The sequence below is a fragment of the Hoplias malabaricus genome, chromosome 17 (genome assembly GCF_029633855.1).
Source record: "Hoplias malabaricus isolate fHopMal1 chromosome 17, fHopMal1.hap1, whole genome shotgun sequence".
Taxonomy (NCBI): Eukaryota; Metazoa; Chordata; class Actinopteri; order Characiformes; family Erythrinidae; genus Hoplias; species Hoplias malabaricus.
The window spans coordinates 5,973,109-5,988,890 of NC_089816.1; the positions used below are offsets into that span (position 1 = coordinate 5,973,109).

Sequence of the window (15,782 nt, forward strand, 5' to 3'; positions counted from 1 at the left end):
GTTCTTGGTTCATTATAGAGTGACTCCCTATTATTTACATTCCCTCTTCCTCCCTCTCTCTCACTGCAACCAATGAGCATTGAGGAGGCAATATGAAGCAAAACTTCCTCCTGGTTGCCGGGTGGGTTACCATGGCTACGCAGAGGAGATCCCTGACCCAGTGCATCCTGCTTGACATGACTTACAGCTTTTCGCTTCTCTCTCTGCATGAGGAGGGAAGCAGCATTCAGTGGAAGCCTGTTCTGCTAACTGTCTGGAGTAATATTTTTCTATTTTTCTTTATATTTATGTAGTGCGGGGATAATAGATTTCTGGTAGCGTAGCTGTGCAGTGTGCGCATAAATAATGCAGGCTGGCACTGGCGTTGTGTGCTGCTTTTGACTGCAGCACTGCCTTCTCCTCTGTGTTTTTAGGTACTTCACCTGTCTACTCTTGTGGGACTGTTTGCTCATTACTAAACACTCCCTGAACACACTATTTACTGCTGATGCAAACATTGCTGTCGCTATACGTATGTTTGTCTGTGTGTGCCCCTGTTTGTGTGAATCTACATATATACCGATCATATTTAGAGATGCATGTTTAGACTTATTGGCAAACTTCACAAGTTGTTAAGAGTTATTAAAAGAAATGAGTACATTACAAACTCTGTTACATATCTATCCTAGCCAAGGCATTTCCATTCAGACACATCCCGACTTAAATATGTTTGAATGGGGAGAAATGTTTAAATGTGCATGTGCAATAGACGAAATAAATTGAAAAATCTAGTTTTTGAGTCCAATGAAAGTATTGAGGATAATCAGTCAGATTTTACCAGTGCGTTTCAGAACTACCAGTTTATACATATAAAACATTTGTTATTTGTGTCGCTAAACAAGGCTTGCACAAAAAATATCATAGATGTGTATCAGCAGGTAATTGCTCTAAAGGAAATATTGGCATCTGAGATGGATATTGTAATGTTTGATTGATATTTACACCAAATGTTAGTTGACATGCTTGTTGTATTCTGGAAAAATCAGAACTTTTTAAGAATTCTGAGAAGTTTATGATGGTTCCTTAAACATTTTAAAATATTTATGTGATTGGCTCTATATAAAACTTTTCTTAAAACTGTGGTGAGAAACGTTACTGTGTTCTGCTGTAAATAGTGTGTTTGTGTGTGCATGCGCAGGTGGGGGCAGCCCTTCACACTGCAGCAGGAGCCCACAGCTGAGTGTCTCCTCAGCCTCCTCCACCATCCATCACCCCCCTACCTCCATTACCTGCAGCTAATCAGGCCTCAGAGCAAAGGCACCTCCACTCTTTCTTTCACTTCCAATCAGGCAGCTTCTGCATCTCTGTTCCAGTCTGAGCAGAGGTTATGTGAGGACAGAGGGACAGAGAAAACTACTTAAATTGCCTCACGGAGCAGACATTTAAATGTCTCATTCGTAGGGAATGGCTGTGGGGTGCCCTGAATGAACAGTTCAAACTGTCATGGTTATGGAGCATTCAGAAACGCTGTTTTATTGAAGTTTGAGTTAGGCTCTTTGTGATAAACAGCTCAACAGATGCTTTAATATCAACCAGCAGATGAAAGTACAGAAATTAAAAAGATGAAGTCAGGGACATGGAGAGAGCCAGGATAGCAAATTAAAGTATTTAAAAGCTACTTAATGATTTTTTATATGTCTTTTATACGGTTGCTGACGGATCAAATCTCTTCAGGCTTAGGAGTTGATGACAACCCTGAGACTGCTGTAAAAAAAGGAAGCTGTGATTTATTCATCCTCCCCCTTAATTCTGAACCAGAAAGAGATTTCTAACATGTGCCAGAAATGACAATACTATTACTTCTTGTGAATAAATGGGATGTAGATTTTTTAGTGATCCTAAGCTTCTAATGAAATTAGACCTCAATTTTTCAACTACGCATTATGTGGTGTTACTGATTGGGACATTATAACATATTGGCATGGAATGGGCAGTATGTTGATATTTTTTTGGGTTTTGTATTCAGTAGTGTGTGTGTGTTTATGTCAGTGAGCAAAAGGGATAAGAAAAGGCTGTGCTTGGTGATCTGAACAGGGTTAATAGAAATTCAGTGTATTATATAGGGCTAATGAAGTTATAGTAAATTCCCTTCTACATATATAAATTCATTTCTTACTCTACTAATCCAGACTGGTCAAAATGCACACCCGCTTGTACAATAGGGCACAAGACGTTTGAAGACTTGTGTACCATATCTAAAAGCTGGCTGCATTGGAAGTCGGTAATTCTGGCATTCGTGTAATGAGAAAGTCCCATATGGTGGAGGTTGAGTGTGAAATTGAATTTGAATTTCTACACATTAATAATGACAGATAAATGCTCAGTGGGCTCTTATAGAATCCAATTTCCAACTTTCTTGAAATAAAAGAGTATATATAAAACAAAGTTGCAAAAACAGGATCTTTTTAACTAATTGCATTGATAATGTCACAGAAGCCTGAATTTTCATACCTGTCCACATCCATATTAATCCTGCCAACCAGTCCTACCAGAAGCGAAATAACAAGCACAACATGTTTACTTCTAAATAATAGAGTTTTGATAATAGTCGTGAAACCATTATTTTGGTAAGTTATTGGCACACAAAACCATGTAAAACTTGTGTGTGAATCACAATCACAAGGGAAATAGTGAATCCAAGAAAAATGTCTAAAACTGACCCTTTAAATATCTGCAGTAATATTTGAATTTAAAGTAATGAAACAATAGCAAACATAAATATGAGACACACTGTAGAACAGATGTAGCATCGCTGGGCAGTATTATCTTTTATAATGCACATTTATGCTTAAATATAATGCGTCAAAAACATTTTGGGCAATCTAGAAATCTAAAGTAATGGAAGAGCATTGGCATTAGCCCAGCATTTCCGTATCAGTGTCTAGTGAATTTTTTAATACTCCTGGGAGTCATTTATTTGTATTTTTTGCAGTATCTTCCTGGTATTGTGTTGGTGGTGGTGGATCTCATACATCCAGGGGAGCCCATTTTAATTTCATTCTCACAATCATACCAGCCTTATCTCTCCGTCACCCAGCCAGAGCTCCTTTTGAATCTGAAAGCTGAGAGCCAATGCCATTCATCATTCAACCACTCAGCCCTCTCTGAACCCTCTCTTTTCTCCTTTCTCTCCCTCTCTCATCTCGGTACCCTTCTCCTAGGGCCGCTGTACGCGTGATAACTGTAAGTACCTTCACCCCCCACCGCACCTGAAAACCCAGCTGGAGATCAACGGACGCAACAACCTAATCCAGCAGAAGACTGCTGCAGCCATGCTGGCCCAACAGATGCAGTTCATGCTGCCTGGAGCCCAGCTACAGCCAATAGTTAGCCCTTTCTCACACTTTTCTACCTTACCTGTAAATCTGCGGGTTTATATATAGAAAATTACATTTCTGCCTTTTTATCATGTCTTCTTCCCTTCAGACCTCATTCCCGGTATCACCCTCATTGGCTGCCAGCCAGAGTGTGGCGTTCAGTCCCTACATGGGTCACATGAGCCCTGGCATCGGCCTCATGCCCGAGCTGCTGCCTAGCGCCCCCGTGCTGGTCCCGGGGAGCCCCACTGGCATCACCATGGGCAACGGAAACTCCACGCAGAAGCACGTTCGCACAGACAAGCTCGAGGTACTGCCCTGAGCACAGCTCCATGCCTCATCAATGCGTTGTGTAAGATGGGAACTGTGTGCCAGCATTGCATAATAGTATGAGATTGTAGTAGGAGTTGTTGGTTAAAATATATTACATACTAGTTTTGCAACACAGAGATTCTGCATTGATTTTTAATATATACTATTATGCATTCCTCCTGCAGGTATTTATACACCTGGAATCTTACCTAAATTTACTATTTATTAACCAGTAACTACAATGTATTAAACAGTAACTGTTACATAACTAGTTGGAAAGACATACGGGCGTGAAAGTAAGGAGTAGCAACCTAAACAGGTTCTTAAAACGTACAATGTGAAAACAGTATTATGAAATATTTTGGGTTTGTGTTTTCCATCATCTCAGGTGTGCCGAGAGTTTCAGAGAGGAAACTGCACACGGGGAGAAAATGACTGCCGCTATGCCCATCCAATGGAGGCTGCCATGGTGGATGGCAGTGAGAACTCGGTCATCGTCTGCATGGACTATATCAAAGGTCGCTGCAGTCGCGACAAGTGCAAATACTTCCATCCTCCAGCGCACCTGCAGGCCAGGATCAAGGCCGCACAGCACCAGGCCAGCCAGAGTGCCGCTGCAGCAGCCATGGTGAGATGGAAACAATAACACTATACATTAACTCTCAGTTCCATAGAGTTTAATATTAGAATCGTAAATGAAACTATATAGCTATATTTCTAGAGCATGTATTTAAAATATTAGTTCTAGTAGAAGAATATGAAACATTAGTGTTTTCGTTTTACAAAATGAGTCTGATGTGTGTATTTTGAATACACATTTTGAAAGTAAAATCACAACCTCCTCTTTGAAATAGTATTTGATTGCTATAATCAGTATGTACATTATTTAATTAAGTGATTGCCAAACAATATGTGCACTTTACAAGGAAGCTGCATCTCCTTGACAGCTGAAGAGATGAATTCCATGATCACATAAAAAAAGTCTCATTGTCAATAGTTCTTAATCAAAGACAGATTCATTCCTAGAGAACACTTAAAATTTCTCACTGAAGCTAGTGTTGGATGTTCTTTAGAGGCATTTTTTTTAGACCTATCACATGAAAGTACATGCATACATGTGTATATATTTATAACTCAGATTTAACAGACTCTGCATATGTGAGCATGAGGTAGTGTTTAATAATTCAGAGTCCCTGCAAGGCTGTATGAGTGTGTGTATGACAGAGAGAGAGAGAGAGAGAGAGAAAGGGAGAAAGAAGTAAAAAGGGAGAGTGAGAGAGAAACGGTGTCAGAAGCTGACACTTTGTGTTACAAGTGATGTATAGAAACCTCTCGTTCCATGATCAGTTACACACATCAGGTCTGCAGTGCAGGTGCAGGCAGAAGCGATGGAAGAAGCAATTGAAAGAAAAGCAAGAACGAAGAAAAGGAAATGGTGCAACAATAGCTAACTGCCTCCCCATTCTGCATGCAGCTGTTTTGCTGCAGTGTGCTCTCCCTCACATGACATGAGTGCTACTTCTGTGTCCTCTGCAGCTCTTGCAGTGGCAACAGCCAGAATTTTGCGTCTTTTTCACCCTAGTTTCTTTTTATTTTTTTGAACAGGTTTGTTGAAGTGTTGTTCCGTGCTCCAACTTTTCAGCTTGCACACCAGCTTGCTATAGTTTCATTTTGTTTTTTCTTAATCTCATTTTGCTACGCTGTCTTTTCTCATACTGCCCATTGTGTCAGCCATTCATTGACAGACTGTGCCCTGTGTTGCCCTAACTTCCTCTCTCTCTTGTTTTATGTTTCATCCTGTTTCCACATTACTTACTAAAATCCCATCACAGCTGACACCATTCCCTCATTGGTTACAGTCCTGTGTGCCTTGTGTGTGTGTTTTGTTTGTCTGTCTTCATTGATTGGTTTGCTGTCGTCATGCGCTCACTGCCTGCTAACCCAGCCGCAGCCTGCAACGCGTCCTCTGAAGCGCAACCTGCAGTCAGCCCCTGACCTGGTACTTTTGACCTCTCTCCCTATTTTGACCTTATTTCCTGTTATTTAATTTTTCCACTGCTCATGTATGCCCTGTGCTCACTAAAGCATGGCTTTTAAAAGCATAAATATAATTCTGAATGATATAACCAGCTTGCCTCAGCCTTGTATGCAACACTAGGACTACACAATTCATTATTAATGTTCCTGTCTTTCCTAATTGCGAAAGTATTCGTTTTTTGTTTTTGTTTTTGTTTTTAGAGCCCAATAAAAATGTCACCACAACCCCGCAGGAGGCTGCGTTCTAAGGTCAACATGACAACTGAAAACTAAGAAAAAATAAGTGATTTTAAGACGTAGTACTGGTAAATAAAACAGAGAGTTATTGGCCTGTGCCTAATGACCGAGATACCTTTGGAATAGCCCAGAGTTATAGGTAAAAATAGATAGGTTTTTCTTGATTTATTACTTTAGTATAAATACCTTTAGTATTTAAAAATATGAAACTACATTCATTTTAAGGGAAACATAATATAAAAAATTATCTGTTTTATAATATAATAATAAATTATATAAATATATATTAAATAAAATAAAAATAATAGTAATTTAAAAATAGTACATTTTTCTGTTTTAGACATAAGAGCAAAAACATTTGAATTAAAGCAACGCAGTCATTTTTTGTAGTTTCCCCAGGTCTGAAAACATGGGATAAAATGACACACTCCTTTATGTGCTGCTTTTTACATCAAGTGCAGGGACTTGAGAATTGTCCTGCCCCCTAATCTAAGTATTTATAATCACAGCACTGGGTCGGCTTTTTGGTTATTTATTTATTTGTATATTTTTAATTATTTATTTATTTTTAGTGCATTTAGACACGATTAAACAGAAGGAAACAGAAAACAAAAAGAGTACTGTTTAAAAATGATGAAATGAGAATGGAGAACCAAGCAAAATTGGCTCGAAACGCTTGTGCTTCTTCCTCCTTGGTACTCATGTTGGAATAAACAGTTACTGATTATTATTTAAAGGGACAGGCACTGAAACCAAGAATTTTGAACAGTGCTGTTTAGACAGAGGGTGAAAAGAGCAGTGTTGTTTGATCCTTGTTGTATTTTGAACAAAGCACGTCAAAGACGTTTCATTAAGACCCCAGGGAAGTGTGTTAACTTGTAGAAAAGAGGTATAATATGTACCTTTAAACTTATTGGGACACGTGGTCATGAGCAGTTCTGTAAAGAATGCACTTGTTGCAGCACACGGTTATCACAGATAGTCGTAGGTGTGGGACAGTGTATATTTTAGAACATTTTCAGTACAGAGCATTAGGATTTAAACATCTGACAAAACAGCTTCAGGTCCCTCGAAAATCAGTAATGAGTCATCATGAGCTCTCTCATATAATCAGTCTAAGCAGCTACAGATGCTGTTGCTCAAGACGGTTTGTGTGACATTTAAACAGCACATAGTTTGCCTCTTTTCTACAAGTTAACACAGCTCTCTAGATGTCCTAATGAAATATCTGTGATGCCCTTTGGTCAAAGTAGCCCCAGGGTCAAATGCCACAGGGCCAATCTCACCCTGTCAACACAGCCATGATTAGAATATCTGGTTTAAGTGGCTGTTCCTTTAAATGATAATGAGCCACTGTGAGTGCAGTGAGAAACAATTTGGCAGAAGCCTACATTCATGCCATTTTCATCTGTATTTTTACTTCTCTCTTCTTGATTTCATTCATGTTCCTAGTGTCTGTTTTCTTTTGTTTAAACTCGTTTTGCACTCTCACGTAAAATGGATCAATGCTGTGAATGGACATACTCAGACAAAAGTCCAGTATAACACCTTCTGTCTGCACTTAATGCCAGATGTGGAGCAAAATCAGAATAGTTCATTTGTGGGTTTGAAGGTGTTAGAGATACCCAAATGAATGTGCCAATGCACTGAAAAATATTATTATTGATAAAATTATAATTATTGAATTTTTGATTTCCTAATGTTCCCTGTAAAATTTCAATAATTCTTACTAGGTTAATTGCATTAATAAAATAAAAAAAAATAAAATAAAATAAAGATCTGTCAAAAATTAACTAGACTGTAAAATAAGTGTTGCTATAGTTAATGTTATTTTTGTGGTTGCCCGATGGAAAGCGTATATTTATCCAAGTTATGGTATTTTTTAATATATATTTTTTTGTTACCCCTCCCCACAGTTTTCAAGATAACAACAAAATAGCAAAACACCATGTTGTTCAGTCTGATTGTGTGATGTGCTCGTTTATTGTTTTTTTATTTGCTTTTCTTTGGTTGTCCAGGTTCTGTTTAAGTATTGCTTAAAAATCTTATAGGAACGAAAAGGATGCAAAACTATTAGTAACTCTCAACTCACCACATGAAGTACAACTGCCATTTGGCAACACACAAGCAACCTCCTGAAACAATAGCTTCTACCTAGAAAGACTCTAGCAACCACCTGTGGCAAAACCCTAAGAGCTTCCTGTGGCCATAGCAATGAACTAGCAATACCCTAGCAACCACCTGAAATACCATAGCAGCCTCATTAACAACTGGGACACCTTAGCAACCACATGAAATAACTTAGCAACCACCTGAAACACCATAACAACCACCTGGAACAGCTATCAACCATCTGAAATATCATAGCAATCACTAAGAATCACCTAAGCCATATCATAGCACCCATGAAGCAACCACCTGGGACACCTTAAACAACAAAAAAAATAACATAGAATGCCCTACAGACACTTGGAAACGACCTAAGCTGTGCAAGCATTCTGGGTTTTCTTCAGGAAATGCACTATTCAAGTTATTGTTTATTATTATTATTATTACTAATATACGATGTAGTATTATTGGTATATCTGTAAATATCATGTTTCTTGTAGTAAGTAAGGTAAGAATAATAGAAAAACTGTTAAGATCAAGCTCTCCCAGATCTGATTTGTTTACCTTTGGGTTTTTTTCCCATTTGAATATTCGAATAAGAGTATTCTGTTACTGGCACATGCCTAGACTTAGTCACATTTACAAAGTAATTGTACAGTGATTTATTGGTCCATATGTCACAGCCCTAAACAGCATGTATAATACAGCTTGTGCAAATGTTTGTTTGTCATGTTATAATGCCATGCATCTTCCGTAGTAATGTCTTTACTCTGCAGATTGCAGTTATGTAAGTTTTGTTCTGAGGTAAAAATAACACTTTCAATGTAGTACACAGGGCACTGACGATTCTATAAACATTAAATTAATAAAGTGACAATATTTTGCATTGTATTATGGTTGCATTTATTATAATTTATGTAATAACATGTTGATATCTTGCTTGATCTCTTTCTGACTTCTCTTTCCTTCTGTGTTGATCCCTGTCTCTCATCTAAGGCCCTACCTCCAGGGACCATGCAGCAGCTACCAAAGAGGCCCACCTTAGAGAAGAATAACGGGGCAACAGCTGTCTTCAACCCCAGCATGTTCCACTACCAGCAGGCTCTGGCCAGCATGCAGCTGCAGCAGCCAGCCTTCATCCCCACAGGTGAGTCTCAGTGAGGGAGCTGTAATTTCTTCAGCCTGAGCAAGGCTCCATACATTGGTTTTAACACAGCATAGATCAGTTGCAAAAGCATCAAGCTGAAGTTGTTTAAAATTAGGCCCAGCTCCTCCATTGCTTGCCCTCTTTCTCCCTTTTAGCTCTTGCAATCTCTCTGTCTCTTGGTAGTCCACTCCGTGCATATCATGTTAATTGGTCCCCTGTAACATGCACTCTAAGCCTATCTCTTGGTGCTCTATTATATTTTGCATACTGTACTTATACTCAGATTAAATATATCTGTTTCTTGTATATACTAAAGCTGTTTGATCATTAGTTAGGTGAAGGTGTTAAAAAACAAATTACACTTGTCTATGTAAATGAAGTCTATAATTGTATAGCATTTTTTTGGTAATTAAACGGAGACCAAGCAAACCTTGTATTTTTAAGCTAGCCAAAAATAGCAGCTTTTAAATTCTTAAAAATTCTTCAAAGAATGAGCAATGCTTTGCAACATCTCTGCAATTCGTGTATGTGTCTTCTGTCCTGCCACCATGTTTCCTGTATGTCCTGTGGACACCGCCTAACTTGTTGTTTTGTCTCATCCTCATGTCACTTCCTTTGCCTTGTTCATGTCCTTCTTCCTCTTTCTAACTCTGGGCTCTGTGTGCATGGCATACCAGGCTCTGTTCTCTGCATGGCTCCATCTGGAGGGATTGGTAGGTTTCTCATGAGTCCCTCTGCTCTACAGTTAAATCCCTAAATCTTTATGTCTGATATAAGATGAAATAACTCTGGACTATAATAGCATGTAAACCAAGGTGCGGTTACATTTGTTTTGCAGTACGGATTAAATTCAATGAAAATATATCTATTTATAATATAATTCTTGTTCTAAAAACTGATTGGCCATGTAATATTTTAAATTATTTGAAAATACACATCTCACACACACACACACACACACACAAATTATGAGTTGCTACTGGTGCATACTATTTGACATATTTTATTTTTGTAGATCTAATGTTGCATTCTTTGTTTAGATTTCAGAGCCTGGAAAATAAGCAAATATTATATTGTTTAACTGTTCATTCAACAACAAATGAATCAAGTTTTTTATTATTTAAAATGCCCACCGTTTATTGTTTTTGGGAGCACTGATTTGAGTTTTTCTAAAAAATCTACAGTGATGCATTTCCATATCTGGAGCGCACACGTTTAAATTTCTACTTTAATGTGGCTTGCATTTTTTTGCTTTTTATAATGTAAGTAATCTCGACATTCATTGATGTTGAACTCTGGGATCTCAGATGGTCAGTCCAAATTTCCCATTCTTATGCAAGTGGATATTTTATATCTAATTTCTTCAGAAATATCCCCTGAAAATAAATAACTTGTTCTTAATTGCTGATTTGACTGGATATTTCAATGAATGACGGATGGTTTCTGATTTTTGCACTAAATTGTACAGATTGTGGGGCTTTGGTTATGAGTGACTGGTGAAGACTTTTGAATTGATTAATTCATTAACTGGGCATTTCAGCTGCATAGCGGATTCCTAACCTTGTCATGTCTGTCACGTTATTTGTCACCAAGTTATCTGCTTGCAGCGCTTCTCCTTGTTTCCTCATTACTTTTGTTCCCTGCAAAGCTTTTGAGTTAGTTTGTGTATGTGTGCTTGAGTATGAAAGTGATGACACAGTCTGGGCACTAGCTACACTAAAGTTAGGGTTTATTCCTAATCCATTAAGACTGGTTCCTGTTTGTTTATTTGTGCTTCTTTTCCTCCCTCACCTCCCTTCAAATCTGTTGTAGGGCTTTTCAAACCCCCCGGCCCCTTGGCAGAGGGCCGCTGGGAGAGGCGGGACTGGAGCAGCTGCAGGCCCCTCCAAAGCCGCTACCTGTCAGGGCCCGGACACGCTGGTGAGGGTAGAGCCCAGGCCCCACCACCCCCTTCCCACACACACATATACACACACTCATACACCATACGGCATACCTTACCCATACACTAATCATGTAGATATATAACCCTGACGCCACTTAGTTACTGCCATGAGCAATTTTGAAATCCATGTAAAGGTCCCCACCAGCTAAATTAAACCTTAAATTTAGTTTTATGCCCATAGACACACTGTATTCCCTCCACATTTGCCTTGGAAGTGGAATGCACTCTAAATTCTGAATAACCCTTGTATTCCATTAGCCATAAAGTGATGGATCCAGTACGTCGAGAAAAGGAAAAAAAAAGAATTAGATATTAATGAGTGAGCGTGCCTGATTGTGTGTCTGTATGTGAGGGGAAATGTGTGTCTGTATTTTTGCATTTTGGAGCATCTTTGATGCTGTTGCTGTTCATGTACCATGCTGTATAAGTTTGCTGTTTGTCATTTGAGTTAACTTTTCACTCATAAAAGAAAGGTAGTGTTGAGGTATTTCATAAAAATAAAATAGGATTTTGACATGGTTATTTTAGCCAGTGTTACTTACAGTTTGTGTGTAGTACAAAAAAAAATTGGCATAAATCCCCAAAGCTAGCCATTGTTGACCTGCACAGTATGGCTAGCCCACATTGTGTTCTCTATTAATTTTCGTTTTGCTTCCTCCAACACATGGTCCAGCTCCATCAAAATACAATTATCAGATGCATCTGTCTGATTTGATTGTATGATTTTGATGACTTGTCATATTTTCTATAGAAATTGAAGCAAAGTTTTTGCTTAGATCACATTTTCTTATTCAGCCGTACAGTATGTTTTAATATTAGTTGGTAACACTTTATAATAAGTTGTTAAGTACGTATGGTCAATGTAAAAATCATATATGCACTGTGTACACTGTAAAAATAATTTATGGAAAAAACCCTGCTCAGATGGGAGAAAACTTTTGAAAATTTTGTATAGCTCTGGAGTACTGACCATTCTGGCAGTCATCCAATGCATTAATTAGCATTCTGTTTCATTTCCACTAACCACTAAAGTCAATGTGAAGCACAGTAGATGACAAATCACTTTTCAGTGCTTGTCAGGAAGTAAAAATACTGTGGACAACATGCTGCTGCTTGATACACTTGTGTGGCATAACTGAAGGATTTTGTATTGACAGGCATTCTAGCTAGGGTGACCAGACGTCCTCTTTTACCCGGTCCTCTTTTTTAGACTTAAAAAAATGTCCGGGCGGATTTTCACAAACGTCCAGGATTTATTTTTTCTAGAGCTTACATAGAACTTCGAGAAGTTTCGTTCACAAACTGGTCCCGCCCTCCCCTACTCCGATTGGTTCGCTTGAGTGAGAAGGGGGCGTGGTGAAGTAGCCTAAAATCTTCTGATTGGACGGTCTGACTGTAGAGCTACCGTTATTGGACAATAACCTTCTCTGTAAACATTTAATTGGTCAGTCTGCACGTCAGTAGACCCCCCCCACCCCCCGGAGACGTGTCCTCTTTTTCACCATCTCAGATCTGGTTACCCTATTCTAGCGAGTATTTAAAAAACAAAAAAAATTGCTAGCAACAGCGACTTCCTGTGCAAACCTTAGCTACTTTCTATAAAAGAGAATCGCCGGTAGCACAACGCGTTAGAACACCGGGACTGACCGTGAGCGGAAGAGACAGCTCTCTCTCTCCACGGTTTCTCTGCTCCGGAGACGGAGCAGCACAGTGACTCCGCACGGCAGCTCACACAGATCAGAATGAGCTGCGAATGTGCAAAAGTGCTGTCAAAGACACGTTTGCTTCCTTTTATGTTGAATTTATTCCTTTATTCTGAACTGATATCACATTACTGATAAAGCATGACACGGGGTCTAAGGCGCTATTGGACACAGATATGTAGAAACGTCATGTATGGCGTCACACTTAACAATATGCTCAAATCGTTCTCTGTTAGTCAAATACAGAGTGCGTGGAGCCGTAAAATTTAGTTAGGAACAATGATTGGTGGGTGGTCTGCCAAAAGTAACTGTTCATGTGACATTCAACAAAAAAATCAATGCAAAACAATATATATAAGATATATCTTGCTTTATGTACTGATGTTATTTTTTATGTTAGTTTTTAAATATAAAAACTTAGCATAGTGTGATGCCAGAGTGATCCAGACTCCACTGCAAATATAATGGAATCAAATGTTCTCATACACTTTTTAACTAAAATGTATAAATGACCACTTTCAAGAAAATAAGACTTAGAGGCAGTCATTCACTTGAGATGTGCTTGTGTCAGTGGCTCAATATGAGTCTTTACAGTAGAAACTACACCAAGGACAAATTCTACTGTGGACTTTTAGTGGACTGCAGTGTTAAAAATACCAGGCACACTTAGTTGCGGCCTTGATCAAATGATAATGTAACCAACCCGTATGTTCATGATGATAAGAATCTTTAAATCTTTATATGATTAAAATTTTTATATTCCCTTTCTAATAATTTATTTACTTTCTATTGCTCCCAAAACACACATTTTCATCAAAATATTTTATAAAAGTTTAGGGAAATCTGTGTCTAAAAATGTTTTATAACATTATAAATAAAAAATGTGTCATGTGGCAGAATGGATGTAAATTTAAATGAATACAAAACTCATAGTGCATACTGATAACAAAGCTGCAATGAGTTGCTTATAGAAACTCCAGACTTAAAATAAATATATAGTTTAAATATTTAAATAAATATATTAATAATAAAATGTAAATACAAAAATACGCAAACACATATACATTATTTGAGTCTGAATTTTATTGTTTATAGGTGACTCAATAGATCACTGTTATAAAGTGTTACCTTTGAGTTTTATTTGCATGTGTTTGTTCTTGGGTGAAAACATCATCTTGGCAGAACATAAATGCTAGTTGCCATGACTGTTCCGCCTGTTCCTCTGGCATATTATGTCATGGTACTCATAACATTCCTCCTCCCCTCCACCTCCCCTTCTCCCTTGTTTCTTGTCTGACTCGCCTGAAAAAAGTTCCCATGATGCACGGTGCCACCACTTCCACTGTTTCGTCGGCTACGACCCCAGTCACCAATGTTCCTTTTGCCGAATCAGCTGCCTCCAATCAGGTTTGCCCCTTCATTTTGGCCTCTTATCTTTTCAACTATAGCGCATCCACCTCTGGTCCACAGACACAACATTCAGTATTTTATGTACAAACCTCATGGAAAACTTTTAAGTGTTAAATAATTTACCTAATATTATTTAAAAGAAATGATTGAGGATATATATTTTTCTTTACGTATTGGCCATGTATACATACAAGGACAAGCACGGTGCCGCTTTTGTAACGAAGCTCTGGCCCTAGGCAACCCACCTGAGCTGGCTGTTTGTTCTGGGTAGTCCCAGCTGAATCTTTACCCTCTGTGGACCAGTGTGGAGCTTCTGTGTATCCCAGTGTCACCCTGTCTGTGTGTGTGTGTTCACCTGTACTCTGTGTCTAATCAAATGTCTGCACTGTCTGTTAGTTGCTGTGCGTAGCTACATTTTTTATGTAAAGCATCATAATGTTCATAGTCATTGTCTTTCTCCTCATTTGTTTGACAAAATGTTTTAAGTTTGTGAGTTTAATCATTAGCACTCTTCAATCTCATACATTCTATAAGATGCACTGTTTCAGGAGTATACTTAAAACACACACACACACTTTGCCAAGGTCCACCCTCTGAGAGGATCAGATTTAAGTCCCAAGCGTGCAATTTGCTGTCCATAGTGGAGTTATCCCTAAGGATGCAGTCGCTTCTGTTGAGAGGGAAACACTTGTGGGTTTTTCCTGCATCATTGTGGTGCCTGGCACCAGCCCGACAGGCTTCTGTGCAGCTGTATTGCAACTATGCCAAGCAGAGTGGAGAGCTGAGTGTTATACTATTTGGTCTAAACTTCAGAACAATACAGCAAACAGCAGACCAGAGATCATTCAAGGTCGTGTTCTTGTCGTGTGATAGAGAAGAGACTAGTATTGGGGCAGAAACTGATGTAGCAGAATAAACAGAACTTACAGATGTTAATACAGTTTTTTAAATAAGAGCAAACACATTATTGTTCGTTGATTTTTTTATTTTTTTATTAATATTTTACATACCACATTTTTATTACTTTTGTTTAGTCAGGCTCTTTGTACAATCATTGTAATCTATACTCTATGAAGAATCTACTGAATAATTGCATATAAAAACAAAACAGTCCCCTCTAACTTGAAGGTAACTTGAAACTCTTATAATGAAGACAAAAAAATGCTTGGAGATATGCAAATAAAATAAAACAAGAGTACCTTTTGGATAGTACGTAGATTTCATGGTCCTTCTCCTTTGCTACAGACCAGATTCAGTTTAGCATTCAGAGGTGGATGTTGCGTCTTGAGATATGCTTGTACAAACTGGTAGAACATTCATCATGGTTAATTATCTGTTTTCTTCACAGATGGCATTTAATCCTTAATGTTCATTGTTTTATTTTTCTTCCATTTGTTCAATTGGAATCCAATTAAAAATATTTATTAATAATTGAACTATTTCCAGATTGTTTTTATATGTTTATATGGGTTTTTTTTTGTTTGTTTTTGCACACAAGCTCCTCTTCACCCTTATGTGGTAATTTT

General features: G+C 38.2%; 1 protein-coding gene across 3 annotated transcripts in view; it reads left to right on the forward strand.

Annotated features, from left to right (window-relative positions):
- The window catches only part of mbnl3 (muscleblind-like splicing regulator 3), a 39,868-nt gene that overhangs the window by 21,021 nt on the left and 3,065 nt on the right, over positions 1–15,782 (forward strand). Inside the window, exons 3-9 of one of the 3 annotated variants that reach the window (XM_066648694.1) lie at positions 3,201–3,365; positions 3,466–3,666; positions 4,057–4,296; positions 5,614–5,667; positions 9,048–9,198; positions 11,011–11,118; positions 14,159–14,253. In XM_066648694.1, the coding sequence (XP_066504791.1) occupies positions 3,201–3,365; positions 3,466–3,666; positions 4,057–4,296; positions 5,614–5,667; positions 9,048–9,198; positions 11,011–11,118; positions 14,159–14,253 (1,014 nt within the window). The remainder of the gene's footprint in view (positions 1–3,200; positions 3,366–3,465; positions 3,667–4,056; positions 4,297–5,613; positions 5,668–9,047; positions 9,199–11,010; positions 11,119–14,158; positions 14,254–15,782) is intronic. The other 2 variants (XM_066648695.1, XM_066648696.1) reach the window with 2 other exon arrangements.